General features: G+C 40.9%; 1 protein-coding gene across 1 annotated transcript in view; it reads right to left on the bottom strand.

Annotated features, from left to right (window-relative positions):
- efna3a (ephrin-A3a) overlaps window positions 1-23901 on the bottom strand; it is a 117166-nt gene that overhangs the window by 5791 nt on the left and 87474 nt on the right. Inside the window, exons 2-4 of the mRNA XM_012875312.3 lie at window positions 11802-12103; window positions 10308-10373; window positions 6313-6390 (exon numbers count right to left, since the gene is read on the bottom strand). Of these exons, the coding sequence (XP_012730766.1) occupies window positions 6313-6390; window positions 10308-10373; window positions 11802-12103 (446 nt within the window). The remainder of the gene's footprint in view (window positions 1-6312; window positions 6391-10307; window positions 10374-11801; window positions 12104-23901) is intronic.

Genomic DNA, 23901 nt, shown 5'->3' with positions numbered 1-23901 from the left:
AACATACACAGCATCTATGAAAGTGAACTACTTTCAGTTATTCAAAGCGTATTTATTTTTTAAAAGCAAAGCCCATAAATTCAATAAGTTCAGCCAAGAGCTTATCATGTGGTTTTTAGGATGACATTGATGAAGCTGTTTACTTTAAGCAGACTTTCAGAATGATTGAGTGCTTGGTCAGAACATCGCTTAGACACCAGTCTATTTTATGGCCATTGCAACCTGCGACACTTAAAAAACTTGGTTTATTGAGCTCAAGAGGCCTCGTGTTTATTGTTTGGATATTACAAAAAGCAGAAACTGAGCACCACAGCTTCAGCTCTTCTCATCGCAGCCTTCGGAGGCTTTACAGATGAAGACATTTTCTGAATTAAATACTTTCTGACACATGTTCAGAATTTCTGCACATTAGAAGTCTTATAGCGCTTTTTTTAATTTTTTTTTTTACAAAACAGAAGACACTTGTTCCTTTTTTCTTTGCTATTTACCTGGGTAAGTAAGAAGTTTGCAGCGGATGAATGAATGTATGAGGTGACGTGACGCTTTGGCTGTGCAAAAACTCTGTAGGTTTGTTTTTTAATTTTGCTTTGTTGTTCCACTTCAATGATCCTCGAACACAATATGACATCAAAGATACAGTAAATTGAGTAAATACTATATTTAGTTTTCTGGTGATGATCTTGTTTTTTAGAAGGGGGGGGAAAAGCTATCCAAACTAACCTGGCTCTATGTTAAGGCATGCTTCTTGCCATTAGATAGGGACTTTTTAGATACTTTAATGATACAAGAGGTAAGAAAGTAACTACGGTTGGGAATGGAAAAAAAAAACTGAACCAAAAACAATGTATTTTTTTCAAGATTAAACAGTCGAGATGATTCTATTTTCACAATGGTTGCTTTGAAATGCTTTTTACCTTAAAGGTCTCTCCTGTAAATGAGAACTTGTGCCAGTGTGACTACCTGTATGAATAATGGTTTAATAATATTAACATAACAACAATACTCATAATAAACGAGATCATCATTTGAAAACTACAATTTGTATATACTCAGGTCATCATTTTCCAATATGGATGTCTGTTGAAATCTGTAAGAACGACCAACACTGTAGATGATTAATTCAGCAATAATGAATCACTACCACTGTAGTGATTTTCTTTTCTCTAAGATGGTCAGCAATAACACACTGCTGCTATTCATAAATAGCATCGTAAACAAGCCGGAAGAATTGAACTGCAGGGAGTAAAATAGCAAATCCAATTATTTCACAGTTCATCAATCATTTCTGTGGGTCGTGTTGTGCACTGGACCCGGCAACATTAATTGCAGCGATGTGGAAGTTCTTTTTTTTTAATAGGGCAAGAACAGCTAGCGAATTAGACAAGATGACAGGCTGCAAACAAACAGTGGCCCTGTTCCTGAAAGTGATTTGTAAGCGCTGCTCTCATGCAGACTGCAAATGGTACCAGTTTCTCGACAAACAACTGATTAAGTGTGATGAATGCTTACAGTGGACAGCCTGAGTAGTATTTAATTGTTTCCCCTTCCTTTTCTCTTCCAGGTTAGTTGGGCTGACTGTGAAATTTCGTTAAAGAGGCCGTGTTTACATGGTTTTGTTTGTTTTCCCTCTTCCTGACATGTAATTTACAGAGTTTTCTGCATCTGAAAATCTGCAAAGGTGCAAAACTAAAACTTCTGAAACATGTTACCATACAATGTTCCCTTAATTACCATATACGCCACTGTGAATCAAGTCTCTTTGTTTGGAGTTAGTCTTCAGTTGTGATACAGCATAGTCCACTAAGAATATGTCTCAAAATATGAGACAAAAAGGTCGCTTCCCATCCAGAAAGCTTTCTCAATTTTCTTCTTCATAGTAGTTACACGCGGTCTGGCGTTCTGTGGGCAGTGTGTAGCACTGTTGCCATGCAGCAAAACGGTCCTGGGTTCAAGTCCTACACTTGCCCTGGGTCTTTATGCATATGCTGGTGAAGATTCTCAGTCATCCAGGTCATGATCACTCCAAGAACAGTTAAAAAAACAAAGCAGCTGTACTTTTTTCTAAAGTTTGAAGACGTTTCGCTTCCCATCCAGAAAGCTTTCTTAATTCAAAAGTCTGGAGTTCCAAGCTTTCAGTGTAGTGAGGAATGTTCTGATCTTTATATTGGAGAAACCAAACAACCTCTCCACAGACGCAAGGCCCACCACAGGAGAGCTACCTCCTCCGGACAAGATTCTGCTGTCCACCTACAACTTAAGGACAAAGGACACTCTTTTGAGGACCAAAATATTCACATTTTGGACAAAGAAGACAGATGATTTGAAAGGGGGGGGGGGGGGGGGGGTGAAGGAAGCCATTTACGTTAAGAGAGAAAAAAACAACTTTAAACAGAGGAGGAGGACTCAGGTTTCAACTTTCAAAAACTTACAACACAGCAGTAGGTTTGATTCCTTCCAATTTTCACCTCAATACTCACCTCCATGCAGGTGATCACAACATCTCCCCTGTAAGCCAGGCCAATGATGACCCTAACGACTCCCCTTTGCTGAGGCGTGGACCACACTTTTGGTTCAATTTGCATGTTATCTAAGCCATAACAACGCCTTTTTGGGCAATAATATAAAGCTTGGAACTCCACATTACCCCAGACTTTTGAATTGAAAGCTTTCTGGATGAGAAGCAAAACGTCTTCAAACTTCGAAAAAGTTTAGAATGGGGTTTGCATGTTCTCCCTGTGCATGCGTGGGTCCTCTCCAGGCACTCCAGCTTCCTCCCATAGTCCAAAAAACATGACTTAGGTTATGTTTTTTGTGCAGATTAAGTTTGGAGGTATACTTTCTCACCTATAAACATTGCAAAACTACTTTTTATTATAAAATAAGGGTATAAAATCGATAGATTTGTCTCATCTCCTCCTTGCACCTTACTCCTCCAAGCCACGCACTGTTTTGCCTGGCCGCACACAACCCCGCCCATTAACCAAAGCCCCAGGCTTGTTGAAAAGTCTTACTCTTAGACCAGGACCTTCTTCCAGTGAACGTAAAGCCCAGGAAAACTGAAATCCCCAATATGGAAACGCGATCAAGTAGAAGACTCAGGAAAAGTGACACCATCCAAAACCAAAACTAATCAAATGAAGAACCATTACTATAAAAATGATAGCAGTTGTTGCTCTAAACATTAGAAAATCTCCCTGTGGGAGGTCGTTAGCAAGGAAACCTATGACTGTGCACTGCCATAACATTCAAGTGAATATGTAAAATCAGTGCCATATGTAAATACAATAGTGGGAAAGCTTGCTAAGACGAATAAAGGGTGAAGATTGTGACCATGATATAAACAATCTGCATATATTTACTAATGCTGTGGCCGCAGTTCTAGATACTCCATTCAAAGAACACAATGATCACACTGTGGCTGTAATAGAGCAATGTTATCCTTGAAACACTGAGTTAAATAAGGAAAATGTGACGCAAAAGGTTAGATAATGATTTAAGAGGGGAAAAAAAGGAAGGCAGAAGGGCAAACATATGCGATGGATGCTGTGGGCTGGTCTGGTCCTGAGGCTGAGTCAGAGAGTGGGAGTCCAGCGGTCAGTGGAGCCACTGGGGGTTGTTGTAAAGCACAATCCTGTGTGTGTGGCTGCGTGCATGTGCATCAATCTGTGCAGCCTCCTCCGAATGTATTCAGCAGAATGCATCACAGTGCTGGAGGCTAGGATTTTTTATGATTTCCTGCCAGTGTGTGTGTGTGTGTGTTTTATGTATTAAATTCTACGTAAGCTGGAGACGGAGTTACTGCTGAGCAATTCGGCCGCCACTGAGTTTTTTCTTTTACTGCTTCCCATTCCTCTGCACTCTTTTTTTTCTGCCTCCTCTTCAGTTTTTTCTTCTTCATTTTTCATCAGTCCTTTTTAGTTTACTGCTGCATTTCTCTCCACCATCTCTTATCTCACCGATTTCCTCTTTGTCTCTCCTATATTCCTTTTCTGTCCTGACCTCCTTCCTTAAACTGTGAATCGCTGAGGCTGCTTAAGGTTTGAGCATTTTTTTTTTCTTCTTTTGGCTGGTGTCTGTTGGTTCTGATTTCCATCTCTGGAGGGTCACGCTCTCTTAGCCCTCATCACAGACTGCCTACAGCGCCCCAGAAAAAAAAGGATGCTAAATGATTCCCAGCAAAAGGCTTTTGTTTGAGATGGGGATGGGAAAAGACAAAGGAAAATAGAGGGTTTACGTAACCACTCCACTGAACAACTAACTCTTTCTCTGACATTTGCTCTCCTTAGGTAAACACAACCCTTTGGTTTCTTGTAAGACCTCAATTTTCTTTGTGGGTTTTTGTATACAGGAAAAAAAAAAAAAAGAATAGCTGAGAGAGTTTTCTGGAAAGAGCACCGTTGCTCCCACTGCTTCCGGGACTTTAGTATCTGAACATTGAACGCATTCGAACTCATTTTTATGCTTATTTTTAGTCCATTTAGATCACTGTGCAAATGCAAAAACTTTCTTCTGCGGTGTCCCTAAGCGTTCTGTATGCCTCACTGTGTGCAGCTCATTAAGATCATTCTCATGTAAGATAACGTGAGGTCATGAAACCGTGTGCAGCATTATGACTGAATTAATGCAGCTGATGGAGGAAATAATTAATCTTATAATGACAGTGACAAATGAACAGTGTAATAAGGTCAGCAGAGAGGCAAATTCGGTTTCAGAGGTTTGGCTCCTTTCACTCCCATCATTTATTGTAATTATCATGTTAACATTGCTAATATAAATGATTGCTGCCAATAACGCCAGAAATTAAGACTTACTGCATACTGCAGCTATGTGACCTTGATTTAACCAAAGTCCGTTCACCCAATAAAACTTATAGAAAAACTAAATCTACGTTTCTTTGGTTTATTGGTTATGCAATATGTTTCAACCTTTCAGAAATCTAACTGATTCGAGGGAAAATGAAGATGCTCCGAGGTCAGTAGTCCATTCAGTAAGTTCTGACCTCCTAGCAGGACGTACCTATTTTGATACGTGTTTTTAACGTAACACATAACATAAAATATATATATTTCTCCTGTTTCAACCGTAGACTTAGCTTTCGAGTACGAAAAATGTAGCTTATTAAAAGGTGTGAAGGTGCTTCATGCCAGCAGACACACACACATTGATCACCAACCCCCAAACTGCTGGAAATACATAATCCCTCCGATTGTATGATTGATTGCTGCTATATCTAGGAAGATTGCACCATGGGATTTCATTGTATTGTAATGGCAATGAGATAGGTTATCTTAACAGGAGCCCGATAAAACACTATTTTTTTTTTTTAAGTTTCTTTAAAAAAACAAATTGAGCAATTAAAGAGCTGCTATAAAATTCTACCAGCATGTTTATTTCAGACCAAGTTGCAGTCATGATGCCACTTGCAGACACAAAAAACATGCAGAGGTAAAAAAAAATAAAAAAGAAACTTAAACAGCTGACATTTACAATTTTGTAAATTACAAATTTGTGTGTGTGTGTGTTCTTGTCTGAGCGAGAAATCTTTCTGCTCATTTTACTAGTAAAGTGAGGACTTTGATGTAAGAGGGCTAAAAAAAAAAGTCCTCTCTTTTTTTCCGGGCTAGAGGTTAGATTTAGGACTAAGGTCTCAATTAGGTTTAAATTATGGTTAGATAAAAACTAGGGTTAGGCCATAGGCATCTATGGAAGACAAGGGACGGTCCCTGCTCGATGAAGAGGAGCAGCAGGTCGAGTCCAAGCTCTCGCTGGATGACGCCGAGCCTATATCATATGGGGACCTCAAACAGGACAGCCCACCACACATTGCATCCAAGCAGGCCTCTCTGCACACAGAGAGCTAGTCCTTGCATGAATACCACCATAATCTTAACTCAGTCTGAATAATTCAGTCTAGGTTGGCATTTCACATTTTCACAACTTGCGGGGCTCAAAAAAAAGCATTGAAAAAGGTTTCACCATTTCTCAGTTTGTGTTTTAGAGCCCTTGTTCCGTCAAGAGTGATCCAGTTAAGGTCTGAATGGTCCAAGAATTTCAGTTTCTAAGCAAGAGATCACCAAATGCATTGCAGATTCTTCATAAACTGTGAAATAGCCCTTTAATCCAGCTCCAACCCCCATTGTTGCGAAACCAGATTTATTAATCAGATACCCTGTTACAGGCCTCAGTAGACAGGCCTCGTGCAGCTTTGTAGGAAATGTCTTAAAGTGCTTAAAATATACACAAAACATGTTTCCCATGTCCAGTCAAAGGGGAATGGGAACTGATCGTTTCCATTGACTTGTGGCCACTTACCAATGTTGTGTATCTTGATGTTCGGCCTGACTGTGTAGTCGGGAGAAGTTTGATCGGAGTCATCATCTGCCTGGGAGGCTGAGAAACACAAGAGAGGCAGACAGATGGATAGAAGAGGCAGAGGAGGAGAACAACAATTATGGGAAGAGACAGGGAGAGAGAGAGAGAGAGAGAGAGAGAGTCAGAAAGAGAGAGGACTGAGATTTACAGCATGATTAATCTGTGTACATTAATAGGTCAGCTTGGTGGAGTCAAAGTGGATTGGAGAAACAGTTAAGAAATTGTGGACAGTAAATCCAGACTGCGCCTGGAGGATTTAAAGAATTTATTTGGGGACTACGGGACAGAAATCATTACTTTGACTGTTTGTCTAGACTTGGAATTAAATTCAGTTTGGGTTTGCCGATGTGTGCGTGCATGGATTAATGTTGCAGCTATACCGCGCACCAGGTTGTTTAAAAATAGCAAGAGTACTGCTCAAAATATCATCGACAAACCTCTGTACAGCAATATCTACTGTTCTGGCAACAAAAGCTCAAACCTAAAAAAAAATGGGTAAAATTAGCAGAAGCAGCGCTGAATGGAGAAGGCGGAGAGCCTTAAATCCACGGAAATGATGGAAATGTAAGACTTACTTCTGCTCTGTTTGCACTACAATACGACCTTTGGATAACATGGATCTGCTGCAACTTGGCTCTGACCTGACAGGGCGGACATGTTGGCTGCAGATGAAATGTTGATTCTCTTAAGTTACAAACGGTCTTGTTCAAGCTGTTGTCCTGTTACGGCTCATTTATATTTATTTGGTGATGCAATAGCAAATACTGTAGTTGTTTTTGAGCTAATTAGCATAAAAAAGTATAGATAAATGTCTAGAACACCCATAAATTACAATCAGTAACAAGACTCAAAACACCAGATGATAAAAGTTACAGTAGGTTTAAATGCAGACTGCCAAACCTATTAAAGATGTTGGTATATTTTTTGATTTGGTAAGTAAATAAATAAATAAGTACAATCGATTCCAGGGTTTTAAGTATTAAGGCATCACTAAAAGGTGTATTATTATTATTATTAGTAGTAGTATTAATATATGGATAAAAACATATTATGAAATAATTTTAATATTATCGGAACTGTTTAAAAAGACTGCATAAAATGGAAACTAAGAGTGCATACGCACCTTGTTGCTTTCCAAAGCAGGAAGGAAGGAATGTTGCAGCCAATAAAATTAATTTGCTTAACTGATCATTAGCAAACGTGACCATCTCTATGAAAACAGAGTTATTTACAGCCGGCATGGAGTTAAAAGTTCATTACAGTCGAATCAGAAAGAGTTTGAATTTGAAGAAGTTGAAGAAAGCTTCTTTCCCCCAAAACAAATATGGGAGTGTGGCTTAGGTTTGTGAATTTGCATCGGAAAAAACAAGATTTCTGATCTTTTTTGTCTGCATTGTGTGAACCGTGTAAACCTTCTGTAAACCAGCCCATCATATTAAATGTAAAAACATTATGACTTTCATCTGGGTTAAACACAAACATTAAGTTATCTTCAACAAATAATACCTGCTTAGTATTACAAGCAAAGTAAATAAAACTTTGTCCGATTAAGATTTGTTTTCAGACTTTGGTATTTTTTTTTATGCCAACTTCAGATCATGCAGAATACAGTAAGCCTCATAATTGCTACTGATGGGCTTTAGCCAAGAATTAAAACCCGTTTTCACGTCAAACCCTGTTAAGTGTTCACTACACCATGACGATAGACTTGGGTGTGGATTGTGTAACCGTAACGTTTTCCATTTCAGTGTTTCAACACACAAAATTCCAGTTCTATAAGCGGAAAGAATAGACTGAAGAAGCAGTAATTTAACAAAGCACAAATTTAAGACAAATAAATCTCAGATCTTGTAAGAAAAATCTGCATACATTTAGGTCTTTATAAAACTCTACAGAAACTCTGGCATTTAGCCAAGGAAAACATCCTTTAAAAATCTGACATTTTGGCAGGGGTACGTGCCGTCCAAATTTAGCCTCAACATCAACGTGAAAATTATTCTCTTGTTTGGCCCATTTGATCAAATAGAAAACTTTTTTAGACATCAGTTATTCCTCTTAAATTGTGCTTGGGTTGATAAGAGGGAAATTGTAAAATAAAGAAAAGACTCAAGGTGTTACAATGGCCCACACAAAGTCCAGACAACCAAATCTGTTCACTGTATTATGTCCCACAACGTGTAACCCTTGAAATAAAAGTGGTTTTCTCTGTTCGATCTGTGTCTCGGTTCCTGTTGACGATGCACAGACAAGAGCAATGTTTTTCAGTGGTCCAATCATCCTAGCAGCTAAGTCTGCTTATCCTGAAGCCCTGTTCTGTTATAACCTGACCCTAGCCAGATGGATTTCGCTCCGCCTAGCTCCACTCTCCATCTGGGACAGATCCATAGGAATGGCGTTTCAGAAGGCTGGGCCTTATAAAAAATCCTTGCATATGATTGGATAAGCCACTTGTCTGTCATCTTTATCAACGTGTTATTTCAACCACTCACACCGAAGCCAACCCGTGACGCTGATGAGAGCGACGCAGGAAAAAACAAAACTTTTTTTTTTTATGTGTTTGTGGCTCTAGTGGCACGCGTTTTATTGACAGTGAGCTGACAGGAAGAGGGGGGAAGACAGGCGGCAAAGCGCCGTTGGTCGGAGTCGATCCCGGGCCGACCGCGTTGAGGACTAAAGGCTTCCTAACATGGTTAGCGCTAACCGCTCCGCCACGGACGCGCCCCGGAAAACAAAACTTGCCAAATCCGGTCGGGAGAAGGACGAAAACATTGTTCACACCAACAAAAGCCTTCAGAGGCGTTCTCTGATGTTCTTTTAATGAAACAATATTAGGTAGATTGGACAACACGGAAGAAATAGCAGCATCAATGTTAACGCTTGCTTCCTTGATGCGAGCCGCCATTGTTGTCTGAATCAAAACAGTCTCACGTCACGGTCGCTTCTCCACTACGTCACATCTATGAAACTCCAGCCCTGCGTCCTGATTGGCTGGACAATAAAATTGTTAAAACTCTCTATGGGAGATGTCCCAGATGGATGTGAGTGAAGCTAGGCGGAGTGATATCAATCTGGCTAGGGTCAGGTTAGTTCTGTTAGGGTTAAACTGGGCAATGGAGAGAACAAAGTGGACCTGAAGTCAACAACGCTTTTGATAGCAGGCTGTAATTGTGACCGAATGCAATGAACCTTTTCATGCAGGCACACATCGGGCAAATTGAGGGCGGAGATGTACCAACGCACACAGCGACGCCGATGCAAATGAAGGTGCATCAACAGATTGGCAGCGACGCCGGGGTGTGTTAAGGTGATCCGTACACGGGCATCGACGCTGGCCCCGAGAGTGGGATGTATTAGTGCTGACAAGGTTAGAGGAGAGGAGGGAGGCTTTCTGTACCACGCTGCCTGATCAAAGGCCTGCAGGGGAGAGCGCAGACTACCGGGGTAAAAATAACACTCACACTATACGCAGCAGCAGGCATCAGAGAGGAAGAAAGCGAGACAGAGAGATAGGCGGAGGGGGCGGTCAAGAAGAAAGCAGAGGAGCAGGAGTGACCGAGGGAGGGGAGGGCAGAGAGATCTGATTCTCACGGCTGAATGTATTTTTTCCTTTCTCTCTCTCTCCCTCTGCATCTTTTGTACATCTTCACAAGAGAATGTCAGTCGCAGAATGAGACAGAGCATTACTGTAATAGCGCACAGGAAGAGAATAACATTAGGCTGTCATTCTCGAAGCGCTGCTTTGAGGGAGAAAACGGCACCATCAAAACCTCGTCAAGGCAGAAAAGCCTTCCTCTCTCTCTCTCTCTGAGACGCGGCTCTTAGATCTCCTTTATTTCTTGCCCTGTTTGCAACTTTCAACCTCCTTGTTTTCTCCGTGTTTGTGGGACGTGGAGAGACACGAGGAGAAAGGGAGCGTGGAAGCAGAGAAGTCTCACCAGTGGAGCAGCAGACAAAGACCCTCAGTCTCAGGCAGCTGTGGCCGTGGTGGTGGATGGGCGTGGCTAAAACAGAGGACAAACATACATTAGATGTCAACCTTGTGCCCTCTGCAGGTTGACAAAAAGAGCAGAGCATGGTTGTGGTGGCTTTACAAAAGTTTTGTTTTTTTGACAAATTAAACGTGAAAAAGCTTTTTTTCTCTCTACTCTAATACCCAAAATAAAATCCATTGCAGAAGTAACCTTAGAAGTCTAACTGTGCGTAATTTAAGCTCAGTTAACATTGTTTTAAAAATGTTTAAGCAATAAGACGCTGGAACTTGTATGTTTAGAGTCTTGGTCCTGCAGGTAGGTGAACTTCATCCGTCTCAGGTCTTTTGCAGACTATTAAAGGTTTTCCTCCAGGAATGTCTTATATTTAGCTCCATCCATCTTCCCGTCAACTCTGACCAGCTTCACAGGGCTTAAACATTGGCGGCATCAGGGTTTATAGAAAGATATGCTCCTGTTGATTGGTATTTGTTAGCACAGATTAACAGTGTCTGGTCCGAAAGCCTGGTTCTCATTTTTTTTTTAACTTGATCTACTCTAAATGATAAATGGACAAAACTTCTCATTAGAGCCACATTCATCGGTACTGTCTCAGTGCTCTTCAGCAAGACATTGATCTGCATTCCCCTTATTGGTTTTCTTTCAACAATAACAGATAAAGCGCACGGCTAACATTTATCCAGATTCTCCCACCTGAGCGGTGAACTTCTGCAGCTCCTCCCCCATAGTCTTCTTGGCTTCTTCTCTGATTAATGCTCTCCTTGCCTAGCTCGTCAGTTCAGGCGGACGGCCATGTGGTGCCAGGTTCGCAGCTGTTGCCATATGCTTCATCTTCAGATGATGGATTCAAAGTTTGGGATTTATGCTATAATCTAATCTTGCTTTCTCCTTGACCTGTCTGGTGGGTTATTTGGTCTTCGTCATCCCGTTTACTCCAACAAACTTCTCAAAATCTCTTTAATTGTATTGACATGATTTATGCATTTAATGACTACATAAGGTTTGAAGGCAAAAGGTTGGACTAAACTTTTATTTAGCTGTATCAGAGTAAAAGGGGCTGAATCAACAGCACACTTTTTTCTGTCTTAATTCCTAAAACAATTTTAAAACCACGTCTCATTTCCGTCCCCTTGAAAAGCATGCATTCCCCGTGTTGATGTTGCACATGAAATCCCAATAAAATCCATTAAAGTTTGTGCTCCTAACAAGACCACATCCGATAACGCGCACGACGTGGGTTCACTTTTGCAGTATAGAAACAACAGCACCAGGAAACTGAGTATCCTCGGCTGAACTCCTGAACAATCTATTATCAAAACCCACACACCATCAATACGTGTGGGTGAAGAGACGCTCTAAATTACAGCCTCAGATCACAGATATTGGATGTGCGGCACCCTCAGGCTTTTTTCCATCCATCACAATGAGCCAGTGACTCACAGATGTAGTAGTACTCCTGGCCCACGGTGAACTCGTAGCCCAGCGAGAAGGCGCTGTACCGCTGGAACTTCTCAGAGAACTTGATGGGCGTGTGGGGCGCGTGGGGCCGGTTGCACTCCCAGCGTTTGACGCCCATCTGGGGGTTGCAGGTGTAGTAGCCCCGGTAGTTGACCATGTAGAGGATGTACTGCTCGGCCACCACGCGCTCCAGCGTCCCACGCTGGGTGGTGTTGTAGTGCGGGCAGTAGATGTCCAGGTAGTCGTTGACGCTGACTTGCACGGTGTACCCCTCTCTCCGAAGCCTGGAAGTTAGAAAAAGAAATCAGGATAAGAACCTGCAATGCTTTAAGATATACTGTGGAACATTTGGCTGGCAAGGAAAACCCTATATTAATGTAATTAAATCAATGAAAAGTATTTTGATGTAGTAGAGAACTCTGAAAAACATTTTTTTTTTAAATGGTAAATGGACTGAATTTATTTTGTGCTTTTCTAGTCATACTGACCGCTCGGGGCACTTTAACCTAGAGCCTCATTCACTCCGTCACACATTCATACACTTAGACTTAGACAACTTTATTTGTCATTTTGTATGCACAGAGTGCGTACAGAACGAAATTTCGTTTGCATACAGCTTAAGAAATCTCAGTTAATTGCAGTAGATTACAGAATAAAGTAAATTACAGGATAAAATTACAGGACTAAGGGCAGCAGTGATTTCACAGTACAGCAATTGAAATGTAAGCAATGCAGGACAAAGAGACAGTGTGCGATCACAGTGTACAGGTGAGTATTTCTTAAAAAAAACATTTGTATGTGCAGAAATGATTTGTGCAAGAATGCATTTTAAAGACTGAGAGTTCGGCAGCATTTGTAATGCTGGATAAGGAGGCAATGATGCAAATGTGCAAATATGCGGATGTGGTACAGAGGGCCAGTTATAGCTTCAGCAGTTCAACAGTCTGATGGCGACACTGAAAAAGCTTTTGCAGAACCTGGTGGACCAGCAGCAGATGCTGCGGAACCTCTTCCGAGAAGGCAGCAGGGAGAACAGTCCATGGTGGGGGTGTGAGGGGTCCCTGATGATGTTACGGGCTCGGGCCACGCAGCGTTGAGATGAAATGTCCTTAATGGAGGGAAGAATCAACAGAGAATCAACTTGGAGTTACAGTGTCTTGCCCAGGGTTGCATCAAAGTGTGACAGGGGAAGCTGGAATGGAACCCAAAACCTTCAGATTGCAAGACGACTACTCTGCCCACTGCTACATCTTAACACGCGCATCTATAAATGATAGGGGGCCGTAAAAATGTCACGACTGCGGCTCAGACTTCTGTCCGCTCATGGGGACACGCGTTTTCTTACTTAATACGTCCTGGCGAGGGCCGAGGGACATGCTGGGAATGATGATCTGCCTTCCAGGGTGTTATCCCCCCACCCCACCCCGCCGCCCTGAGCACGTCCGGGTCATTGAGGTAGAAGGAGATCCTGTCAGGGGCGATGTATGTTCTGGCTGCGGGGGGGCCAGGCTGCACGCTGTACCCATCACGGAGCGAACTCCTCGGGGAGCCGTTACGGACGGATGAGCCTGTTGTCAGCAGGTAGGCAGAGTTTCTCTGTGGTCAAGCAGATGCGGTGGTAAAATGAGCCCCTCAGCTGACTTTAGGCCCCTCACTGAACAGCTGCCAGGGTGCTGTGACTGCCGCCACCTACACCGTGTGTAACACTGAGTGCACCTATTATGTAAATTACACAGTCTGTAATTAGACAAAGTAGAAATCATTACAAAGGCTCCTGCAGGTGAGCTGATGAGATGGGAATTGTCCTCAGCAGCAGCCATGTGTGACCCACTCCAACCAGCCGTAATGGCTCCTTTGCACCATTAGGTGGGGATATTGTGCTGAACATCAGCGCTAACTTCTCTGCGCCTCCCTCTGCAACCATATTTGTCCCTCGGTTGTCTTCTCTTCCATACACATCATCTGTTTTATTCCTATAAAAGCACTTACGCAGTCATAACCATCCATCATCGTGTATGCCATAATGCATCCGCCGCCAGACCCGTGACTCGTTTAGGTTTCCGCTTGTTTTGATTGTTCAATTAAAAAGCGATGGCAGGAAATGGCATAAAACCTCATGCTTTTCATTCCGTATGTCTCACTGTCTAACGCGTTACAATTGCACCTTTTGTTCCCAGATCTTTATCCTTTTTAATGCGTCTACCCCCACGCCAAGGCAGATGTTTATCTACTTTTTAACGACTCTTCTTCTTTTACGACCATTAATCTCATCCGTGCTTTCTGTCCCCGCTGCTGCAGATGTGGGATGATGACAGACTTTTGTCTCGCAGCGCTGAGGGAGGAGACGACGCAGCCACGCTTCGCAGGGAGCATATTTAGTGAGGGTGGGCGAGGGGGGACGTGGTGGAAGAGGTGTGGTGGGGTGGGGGCAAGCGACGAGATATGGGGCATAAAAAGTTAGAGGGAGTCAAGTGTTGCGTAAAAAGTTTGAGTGAGTGTTTATTGTAGAGGACAGCAGTGTTCAACAAGAGCTGAAACTATCCGAGGAGAGTGTGTGTTTGACTATTTCTGTAATAACTGTGGATAAAAGTGTGAGTAAGGCATTAAAAGGCGGTCCACCTTGAGCATTTACAAGAGGCCAGAACAAAAAAGATGCTAACTGAGCAGAAGAGGATACCAAAGCGGCTTATTAGCACATTTTTAATAAGCTTAAAACCACATTAGGTTATATTAATGCTCATAAATCAATAGTCTCATAACTTATTAAAAGCACTTTGAAGAGGGAATACTTTTCCTTTCAAGAGAGCTCCACGCTTTCCTCTAACAGAATGTCTGCTGAGCTTTCTGCATATTTCTCAGAGTCCTGAGTTTATGGAACACCGACACATAAATCAACCACAGAAACAGCCAAAATCAAACATGCAAACTAACAGGCTAAATTAAAACAACACTGCATTCAGAGCCACTGATTAAATACAGAATTAAAAACCGGGAGGAGAGACTCAGAACAAAGATAGTTTAAACTAATTAAAAAGCCACGAATCATCAGGAGCTCATCACTAGGAGACAAAAAAATAAAAGGATATGAAGGCGTCGTTCAGAATCCTGAAGGGAAACACAATGGGAGAGCAGTCTTTTGACACACGTGAAACAACACTTTTCAAGTGTCAGACCAGATCTGTGCAGTAATCTGTTTATGCCACCAGGTGGCATAGCTCACAATAAGCAAGAAATCAATTACCGCAGCAAAATCAATATATTATACTGTGTAATATTCAGTAAATAATTATTTTTGTTTGTGTGTCCTGTCTGTCAATCTGAAATTAATAATTGCTGTATTAATGCCAAAAAGAGCCCAACAGATTGTACTTTCACAAGTGGAGCCTTACTGCTTTCACCATAGTGCTCCGCTTGATTTTTATATGCTTATATTTATATAAGCTTTATTAGATTTTATGCCGGGACTATTTCATGTTCAATGGACACTGAAAAGGGAAGGTAGAAGAGAAAAAAGGAAGGAAACGGATGAGACAAAATGCTAAAAGAGAGAAAAGGTGAAAGAAAAAGAGGAGAGGAAAGGGTGAGAACAATACAACATCCTCTGAATCTGCTTCTACACCTGCAAAGAGAGATGTAAAAAGAACAGCAAAACCAACCAATAAAGTATTACAGGTACAAACAACCAACGCCTTGATACCATCACTGAAGAATATAGAGTATTATTTAATATGAAATGTATAAAGTGACAGGTAAAGATAATAATAATAGGGGTTTTCTGTATAGAAGTGAATCTGTAAGTACCTGAATCCAAGGACCAACACAGGGAAAGCTGCCACCCCCAACGTTGACAGCATTTTATCAATTTACTGTCGTGAGAAATCGATCGGCAATTAATATGTTTTTGCTGTTGATCTTATATACCATGGGTCACAGTATCGGCTATCTATCTATATATATTATTCAACTGTTTTCTTGCCAGAGAAGGTGCTACAATAAAACCATAGAAGAAGAGTTAACAAAGCAGCGCAGGAGAGCAGCAGCTAAGGGATTTGGAAAGTAGCGACATTTATGTTGCCTTGGAGCATCAGACACTGTTGGTGTGTGTTATTTTTAATGACACCCTTGGCTACAACCCCGTGCTTTTTGACGGCCCCCAGCCAATCGAAATGTAGAAATTTCAGAAAATTCTCGGGCAGGACTATATTCTGAGGGCGCCACCAGCCAACAGACTGCAAATAGATAATCTGCAAGACATTTGTGTGTCCCCTTTCTAATACAGCCCTGAGTAACTGCCCATATGGTTCTCATTATAAACCATCACTATATACAGAACACATTATATATGGAAAAGTTATGTTTTCAAAATGGTTCATCAGATTTTTTATATATATATCATAAATATATTTGCATATTATCACAATCAGAGCTAATTTATGTGCAAAACAGAGACAAAGTGCTGAAGTGGCGTGTGGCGTAGTGGTACAGCTGGTCCCCCAAACGCAGAGGCCTTAAGGCTGCTGTCCGAGGTTCAATTCCCAAACCTAGGGACCTTTCCTGCAAGTCTTCCCCCTCTATCTCTCTAACCCTTTACCCATCATTACTTTGAATAAAGGTCCTTCGTGAAACAATATCTGTAAAAAATTGGCAAAGAGGGAAACTGACCTTTAGTCAATTGTTTTGTCCAATTAAACAAAACTGTAAAGGTTATCACATGAAGAATAAGAATAGAATTTGGTATGCGATAGGTATTTTCCACATAGATTTGTAAAGCGATGGTTTGCATAATATCTGGGACAAAGTATGTACAGTTCAGGACATCAGAACACAATTAAAGCGTTTTGATTCTGATTGTTACATACTTTTTCAATTGAAATCTATACGATTTAGACCATGGAAATGTTGATTCAGAGTCTGAATCAATAACTCTCAATGGAACATACACGGCAAATAGGGGAGAGGTTAGGTAGTGGTTAGAGCAGGAAGCAGGACGCCGAATTTCATTGGAACGTGCAAAGTTGCAATGACAAGTAAAGATGATGCTGATGATGATTATTATTAAAGACTAATTATTAAATAATAAAAAGAATAGAAAGGTTGCAAAAGCAAAAGCTTTCTGGTGTTTTGATGAAGAAAACAGCTTAAAAATGGACATGATTTCTTCATCGTATACAGCTGACTGACAGCTTGGAGTCCCATGTGGGGGAGAGAGATAACTATACACTATGTTTAATACATCTGGATAAAACTACTCACTGTGTTTGGCATTCAAATAAAAGAGGAAGTTAATCCACAAGAACAGTATGGTGGAACTGTTCCGACTTGCTTTTAAAATCGCGGTGCACCTAAAACCGGGCCATAACTGCTTGCTGCTTTGCTTATTACTTCATCTCGTCTACCCAAACCTCCACCGCGGGAGGGCCATTTGTTTCAAACATAATCAGCACCAGAGTGGAATGGGGGGGGACAGAGAACGCATGTAAGTCAGAAGGCAGGAGAAAACAAAAGCGAAGGGAAAGGATGGAGTGAAACGATGCAGGGTGTGTGGGTGAGAGGAAGAGAGGAAGAGAGGAGTCCCCCCCTCAGGTGTTTGCCGGTTATATAAGCCGTCCACTTAGTGGCACAAAACAAAAGGGTTCCCGGGCAGAGAGCAATGGTGAGAAGACACGAGAAGAAAAGCTGAGGGAGGGCGGAGTGAGGCAGATTTAATAAGTTAGGATAGGACGAGGAAGAGGGAACAGTGAGGGGGCAAAATGCATTGAATGATGATGACAACAAAGAGCCAAGAAAAGGAAAGGAAGGTCCAGAAAGAGACATAATGGTCCCCTTAGAAGGAACGCACATGAGGTAGAAGTGCTTGAAAAAAAGACTCAGGGCTCTCTCGCATCGTTTCCTGCAGATCCTTCTCTTTCTGCCCCTGCATTGTCTCTGCTGTGATTTTGCTGTCTCATCATCATTTTCCTACGAGTGGGAGTGCACAGCTAGTTAGTAAAGGCTGCACAAGCTGGTGAGGACTACCAGGGGAGGCAGAATGCAGGGGGTGGAGTAAAGGAACGGGCGGAGAGATGGAGTAAGGGAGGAGAACATGAGAATGAGACAAAGATAGCACTGCTACATCTTACACATCTGCACAGAAGGGAGTCTTTGGAGAATATAGACAGTAATAAATAACGGCGGTGAGGTTGGGTTACAGTAGACGCTCGTGCTGCAAACTGATTATTTGGAGCGACCGCATTAAATAAATAATCCCTGTGATGAAAAATACGCCAATCGTTCCAAAAAAAATCAACACTAATCATTGTAGTGATAAATATCAGGTTTAACCCTCCCCTCTTCCTCAGAATTGTGCTCTACCTGTGTCTTTTGGACACACAGGCACCCTTTTAAAACTGTAATAGAAATATTAAGTTTAAATATTTTCTCCACCGTTTTTTTTTCATGGATGTCATCAGTAAGTAGTGCTGGATGTGTCAAAAGATTTGGCAGCGACATTGATCCTGATCAATTCTGATATTCTTCTGCAAAATAAACACATTTCTCCACATGTGCACCACGGCAGAAAAAAAAATCTCTTTGACAGATTGGAATAGAAATATGATGCATCGATATTTTCTGTCAAAGGCGTAATCAAATAGAAGCTGTCTGACAGCATAAAGTAGGTGACTAGATCTCAAAAAGCAACAAACAAACCAATCTGAAGTAATTCAGGAACAGATGAGAAACAAAGTCACTACAACAAACACAGGAAGAGCAATTATCCACAAATGGAGAAACATCAACTATTCAGCGAAGAACGTCACAAAAGGAACTCCCCCATGAATGGAAAAATGGCATCCATGGAGGAGTTCCTAGGTAAAACCTACTGCTGACCAGAGAGAAGCATCTTCATGATCCCCAAGACTTCTTGGAAAATTTTATGTGGACTGATGAAGTGGAACTTCTTGGAATATATGCGTATCATGTTACACCCGGTATAAGACTTACAGCATTCCAGAGCACGGTGTTGGCAGTGTAACGGTTTGGGCCTTTTAAAAAAATATATATATAGTTATTTTTGCAGCTTCATGACCTAAATTGCTGTAATTTAAAAAATCATGAATTCTGATCTTGACCAGAAAATTCTTAGGAATGTTTTCCAGCCATCGGTTTGTGACCTTAAAGATAAATGGGTAATGCAGTAGGACAATGATCCAAAGCACTGCAGTATGTCCACCACTGAATGGCTCAAAACAACAAGTCCGGACTTAAATGCCAAAAAAAAAAAAATCCAATTTACGTGAAGTATAAAACAATTCTGCAAAGAAAAGTAGGGGCAAAATTCTTCCACAGTGATGAAAAAGCCTCACCGCTAGTTATCACAAATACTTGATGGGAGGTGTGGCGGAAATGCATTTTTTTTAGACCTGCAAAGTTTTTCCTTCCCTTGCTGCTTTATTTGCTTGCACATCTTCAGAGCAAATATTAAAACAACTTCTATAAATCAGAGAATTGGGACCTTATTTATTTCACAAGTGATCTACATGCTTGCCTTAGTAAATTAGTACATTAACCTACCACTAAATGTAAAAATAATTAAATAAAAATCTTGCAGGAATGCTTCTGGGGCATTCCTACAAGATGCAGTGTTGCAGGATCTTCTCTCTGTTACGATGAGGTCAGCTGGACACCATCAGCGATGACCTTAAAACGTTTTCCCCTGGGTAATCAACATCAGCCTCATCAGGAGGATAAAGCCCCGCTTCACAAACCGCCACAGCTCAAACACACAGTCCCCAGTTTACCACCGCTGAGTCTCTTACAATCAAGTCCTCCGACACGGACCGGCAACACGCTGCTGTTTTTTTTTTCTCTTTACCTCAGCACCTCAATTCATTACTGGAGCCCATGCGTTAAAAAAAAAGACAACACCTGCACATCCACACACAAGCACTCCTTCTCTGAGTCGTACCTGATTGAGTTAATGCTGCAATTAACGGGCCGGTTTTTACGGCACTTCGATCCAAAATGGAGGACTGTGGTAGAAACGAGTCCTGAGCCAGTTTGTGAAAGGAGGACGGCGCTGCAGCCCTCTTCTGTCGCTATTAAACCCCAGGGAGGCATTCATCCTCCTCTTTCATAACCTTTCAGCCACTCTGGCCTCACAAAAACTGATGAACCTTTTTTTTATTTGTTTAAGGATTTAACCATAAAAGTTTCCTCGGCATGCCTTCCGTCTCTCCCGGTAAAATCTCGTCCTTATTTCTGCTCGCTTCTAACGCGTTCGGGTGCAATTTCATTATAACAATCCTTTGCAATAAATGTTTAACATTACCAATAACTGCAGCGAGGATCTGGGCAATAAAGCTGCAGCCTTCATCTGTTTGACCCCACTTACTACTAAAGTATATATTTCTGCTTAAGTAATGCCGAGTCAAGGACACCTTGACAGAATTGTCCTTTTCTGACCAACTGAATTTATTGATTTCTGTTTAAAAAAAACGTTGACAGCATTTTATTGATTTCTGTTTACTGACTGACCTCATCGCAGACACAGCAAGTTTTTCTGCTGTTCCTTGAGGCTTTGCATCAGAAGAGAAAGAACTGGGGAGAAGTATTTATCCTTCACATCACCATGGTGGAACAAGGGGATGGTAGCATCATGCTGTTGGGATGCTTTCTTCAGCACGAACAGTGAGGCTAGTGGGTGTTAATTGCAAGATGGACAGAGCTAAATGCTGAGCAATCCTTGAAGAAAACACGTTAGAGGCTGGATAACCTTGAGACTCGGGTGGAGGTTTACCTTCCAGCAGGAGGCCGGTCCCAATGAAACGACCAGAGCGTTTTAGGTTCAAACATGATAATTTATTAGAATGACCCAGTCAAATTCCAGACCTAAATTCAACTGAGAATTAAGCATCGTGAGGCTCTCTAATTAATCTGATTGAGTTTGAGATAATTGCAAAAAAAAAAGAAAGATAAAAAAATATCAGTCTTTAGATGTGAAAAGCTGTCAGAGATTTAGAGGTGTAGTTGGTTTTACAAAGTATTGTTACAGAGACGGTGAATATGAAAGCAACCCATTCACAGTTAGTTTTTTTTTTAAAAACATTTAAAACCACGCATCTTTTTATTCCCACTTCCCAGTGAAGCACTACTTTGAGTTGATCTATCAAATAAAATCCTGTGAACTGAATTCTGTTTTGATAATGTGACAAAAATGTGGGAAAAGTCAAGTATGCAGTACCAATACTTTTCAAGACGCTGCAGGAATCATGGATTTATCATTTATTCACTGAGATTCCTGATTAAACATCCAATACTGCTCACAGACTGTCTGGGAGCGATCTGAGAAATGTTAAAATGCCAAATCCTTCAGATTAAGATGAAACATTCTGGTAATTAATACATGTGCGAGTTGCTGCCTGGTCATGGCATTTGCTCCGCATGCCAGCAAAAGTGAACTGAAACAGTTTCATAAATAAAACAATAACCAGTCAGCGCTGCAGTCCCAGCCTGACAGCTGTAAGATGTTATCAGTGCAGTACCAGTGGATTATCTGTGAGCTCTGCTCTTATGGGAGGAGGGTGGGAATGTTATCACTAATTCATGCACAATGGCTGAAAACTGGACGATTTAGAAAAAGCAGCTGAACCCTTTCTGTAGCTCAGCTGCTTTGTGATTTGTTTCATGAGAGGGGGTTTAAGAGAGACCAGGGTGTGCATGTTTGATTGTAGCAAGTTTGTCTATAAACAGAACGTCATCCATCAATCCATCCATCCATTGGCAAAATAAAAAACTTGAAAGGACCACATGAGTAACTATGATTGTTGGTGAGGCTAAATTTAAATATTTCCAAAATATAATAAACTCCAAATATGATTTTTATCACCTGCTGGTAACGTGAGTCATTGAACAATAAAATCTGGCATACTATACAACAGAAACATCATATTATCTAATTTAAAATAATAATGTTTTAGATAAAAAAAAATTCTCAAAAAAAGTTAAAAAAAGAAGAGCTCTGTTGCCCACAACCAGAGTCCCTTTACCTTCAGCAAATGCATAATGAAACCAGACGTTTTCGCTCACCTTCCTTTATACTCCTATGAACTCAAGTGCCACCCCATTCTTAGTCCCTTCTCTTCAGCCCGTCAAACTCTTCCGGGAATAAATTTTACGAGTTTAGTAGTGTGTTTATGAGACATTTTGACATTCTTCTTCTTCCAGAAGCACATCTCCGAGGTTAGACGACAAATCCTAGCTCGCAATCTCAGTCCTGATTCGACCCTAAGTTGTTTTCTTGGGTTGCTGTAAGGATGTTTCTTGTACGCTAGTCAGGTTTTTCCCACACCAAATACACTCATCCATGTAATTATTGACGTAGCTTTGTGCACTGGTGTGCAGCCATGTTGGAACAGGAAGAGGACATCCCCAACGTCATGATTCCACAACCCTTGGGATCATGACAGTGCCCAAAATGCCTTGGTATGCTAAACTGTTAAGAGTTAATTTCATTGGAACAAAGTCCTTGAGACCTTGAAGAACAGCCCAACACCATAATCCTAGCTCTACCAAACGTCACGCTTAACGCAATGCAGTGAGGCAAAAGCTATTCTCCTGGTGACTGCCAAGCCCAGTCTCATGGATTGGACCCTGGGCTCCATGGTCTGTGTCAGGTGGGAGCATACAATGAAGTGCGACTCCATCCAATAGGCTTAACTATTACCATGCAAAGTCTGTAAAATGTATAGAAAATAATGCATTTCCAATCGTGCGTATCAATATTATTAATATTCCAGTGATAATTTATTGGCCAGCCCGTACTTACAAACTCCACAGTCTCTTTCAGATTCTAGTTTTAGGATGACCGCAGGTTAGCAGCCACCAAAATAAAAGCAGTTTTGTCAAAATGAAAGTAGCATATTGACATTGTTATGCGTAAAAAAAGAAGAGTTCTCCATGTTTCATTTTTTACGATTTTTCCTGTCCCTCTAAAAGAACTACAGTCTGCAATAGAAAGATCTGGTCTGATGGACATTACTCTAGTTTTCATTTTAAAACCTTTAATTATTTACTTACTTAACCACTAACCTTCAGTCAGTCATCGTATTAAAAATAATTTTGTCACAACTGAAAGAAAAAAAAATCACTCTAGTTAAGTAGTCTAGACTTTGATGATTTTATTAATGTTTTCAATTGGAAATCACTTTAAAAAACTCATGCAGTGTCAGTTTGTCAAATGAGAACTCAAAATCCCAACAAGTGGCCAATAGGTGTTCACAATACTCAACTGTCACATGGGTCTTTCATTTGAGAAAGAGACGACTACATACTAAACATACGTAGGTTAATAGGTACCTGCGACATGATGCAGGTTCCTATTAAACGTAACTAACTAAACCCTTTTGCTTTATTTAATGTACAAATCATAAGAGTATGTGTACAAATACAGCATGTGATATTCAGTTTAGAAAGAAAAGACAAAACAGAATGAAATCTAGATTCTTCACATTCAAGGAAACGGCTTGATATCTGCCAAATTAAATAATAGCTAAGGTGAAATTCAGCCCATTTTTGCTTCTTGTCACTGAAAACTATAAATCTTAGGTAAATGCAACTTGGCTATAGTGAGACCTGATCAAACAGATGCAAACTGACACCTTCAGATATTTGATTGAATTTTAAACAAACAAAAAAGATCAACAATTTCAGTAACTTCATTCTCTCATTTAATCACATACAAAGAAACATGAGCTACAGTCAGCCTATTTGAAGGAAATATAAACTGACATCTCTTTTTCAATAATACATGCATTTGATTATGATGTGGTTTACTTACTAGACTTAGACAGAACAAGTTTAAATATCAGACAGAAATACAGAAAACAAATTAAATATTAAACACTGGTTTTTCTTCAGCTAAACTTCCTGCATATAATAAATCTACCAGAGTACAGAAGGCGTTTTATATTTGCTTTTATCACAGCAGGAATGTTTTCAGAGAGCATCTGTGTGTTATTGTTTTATCCAAATCCCTCAGAAGATTTGAAGGTTGGATAACATTTTTTCTTACAAACAACCCATACGGCAAAGACAAAAGTGAAGA

The sequence above is a fragment of the Fundulus heteroclitus genome, chromosome 13 (genome assembly GCF_011125445.2).
Source record: "Fundulus heteroclitus isolate FHET01 chromosome 13, MU-UCD_Fhet_4.1, whole genome shotgun sequence".
Classification (NCBI taxonomy): Eukaryota; Metazoa; Chordata; class Actinopteri; order Cyprinodontiformes; family Fundulidae; genus Fundulus; species Fundulus heteroclitus.
The sequence above is the reverse complement of the archived record's forward strand: the minus strand, read 5'-3'. Positions and strand labels throughout refer to the sequence as shown.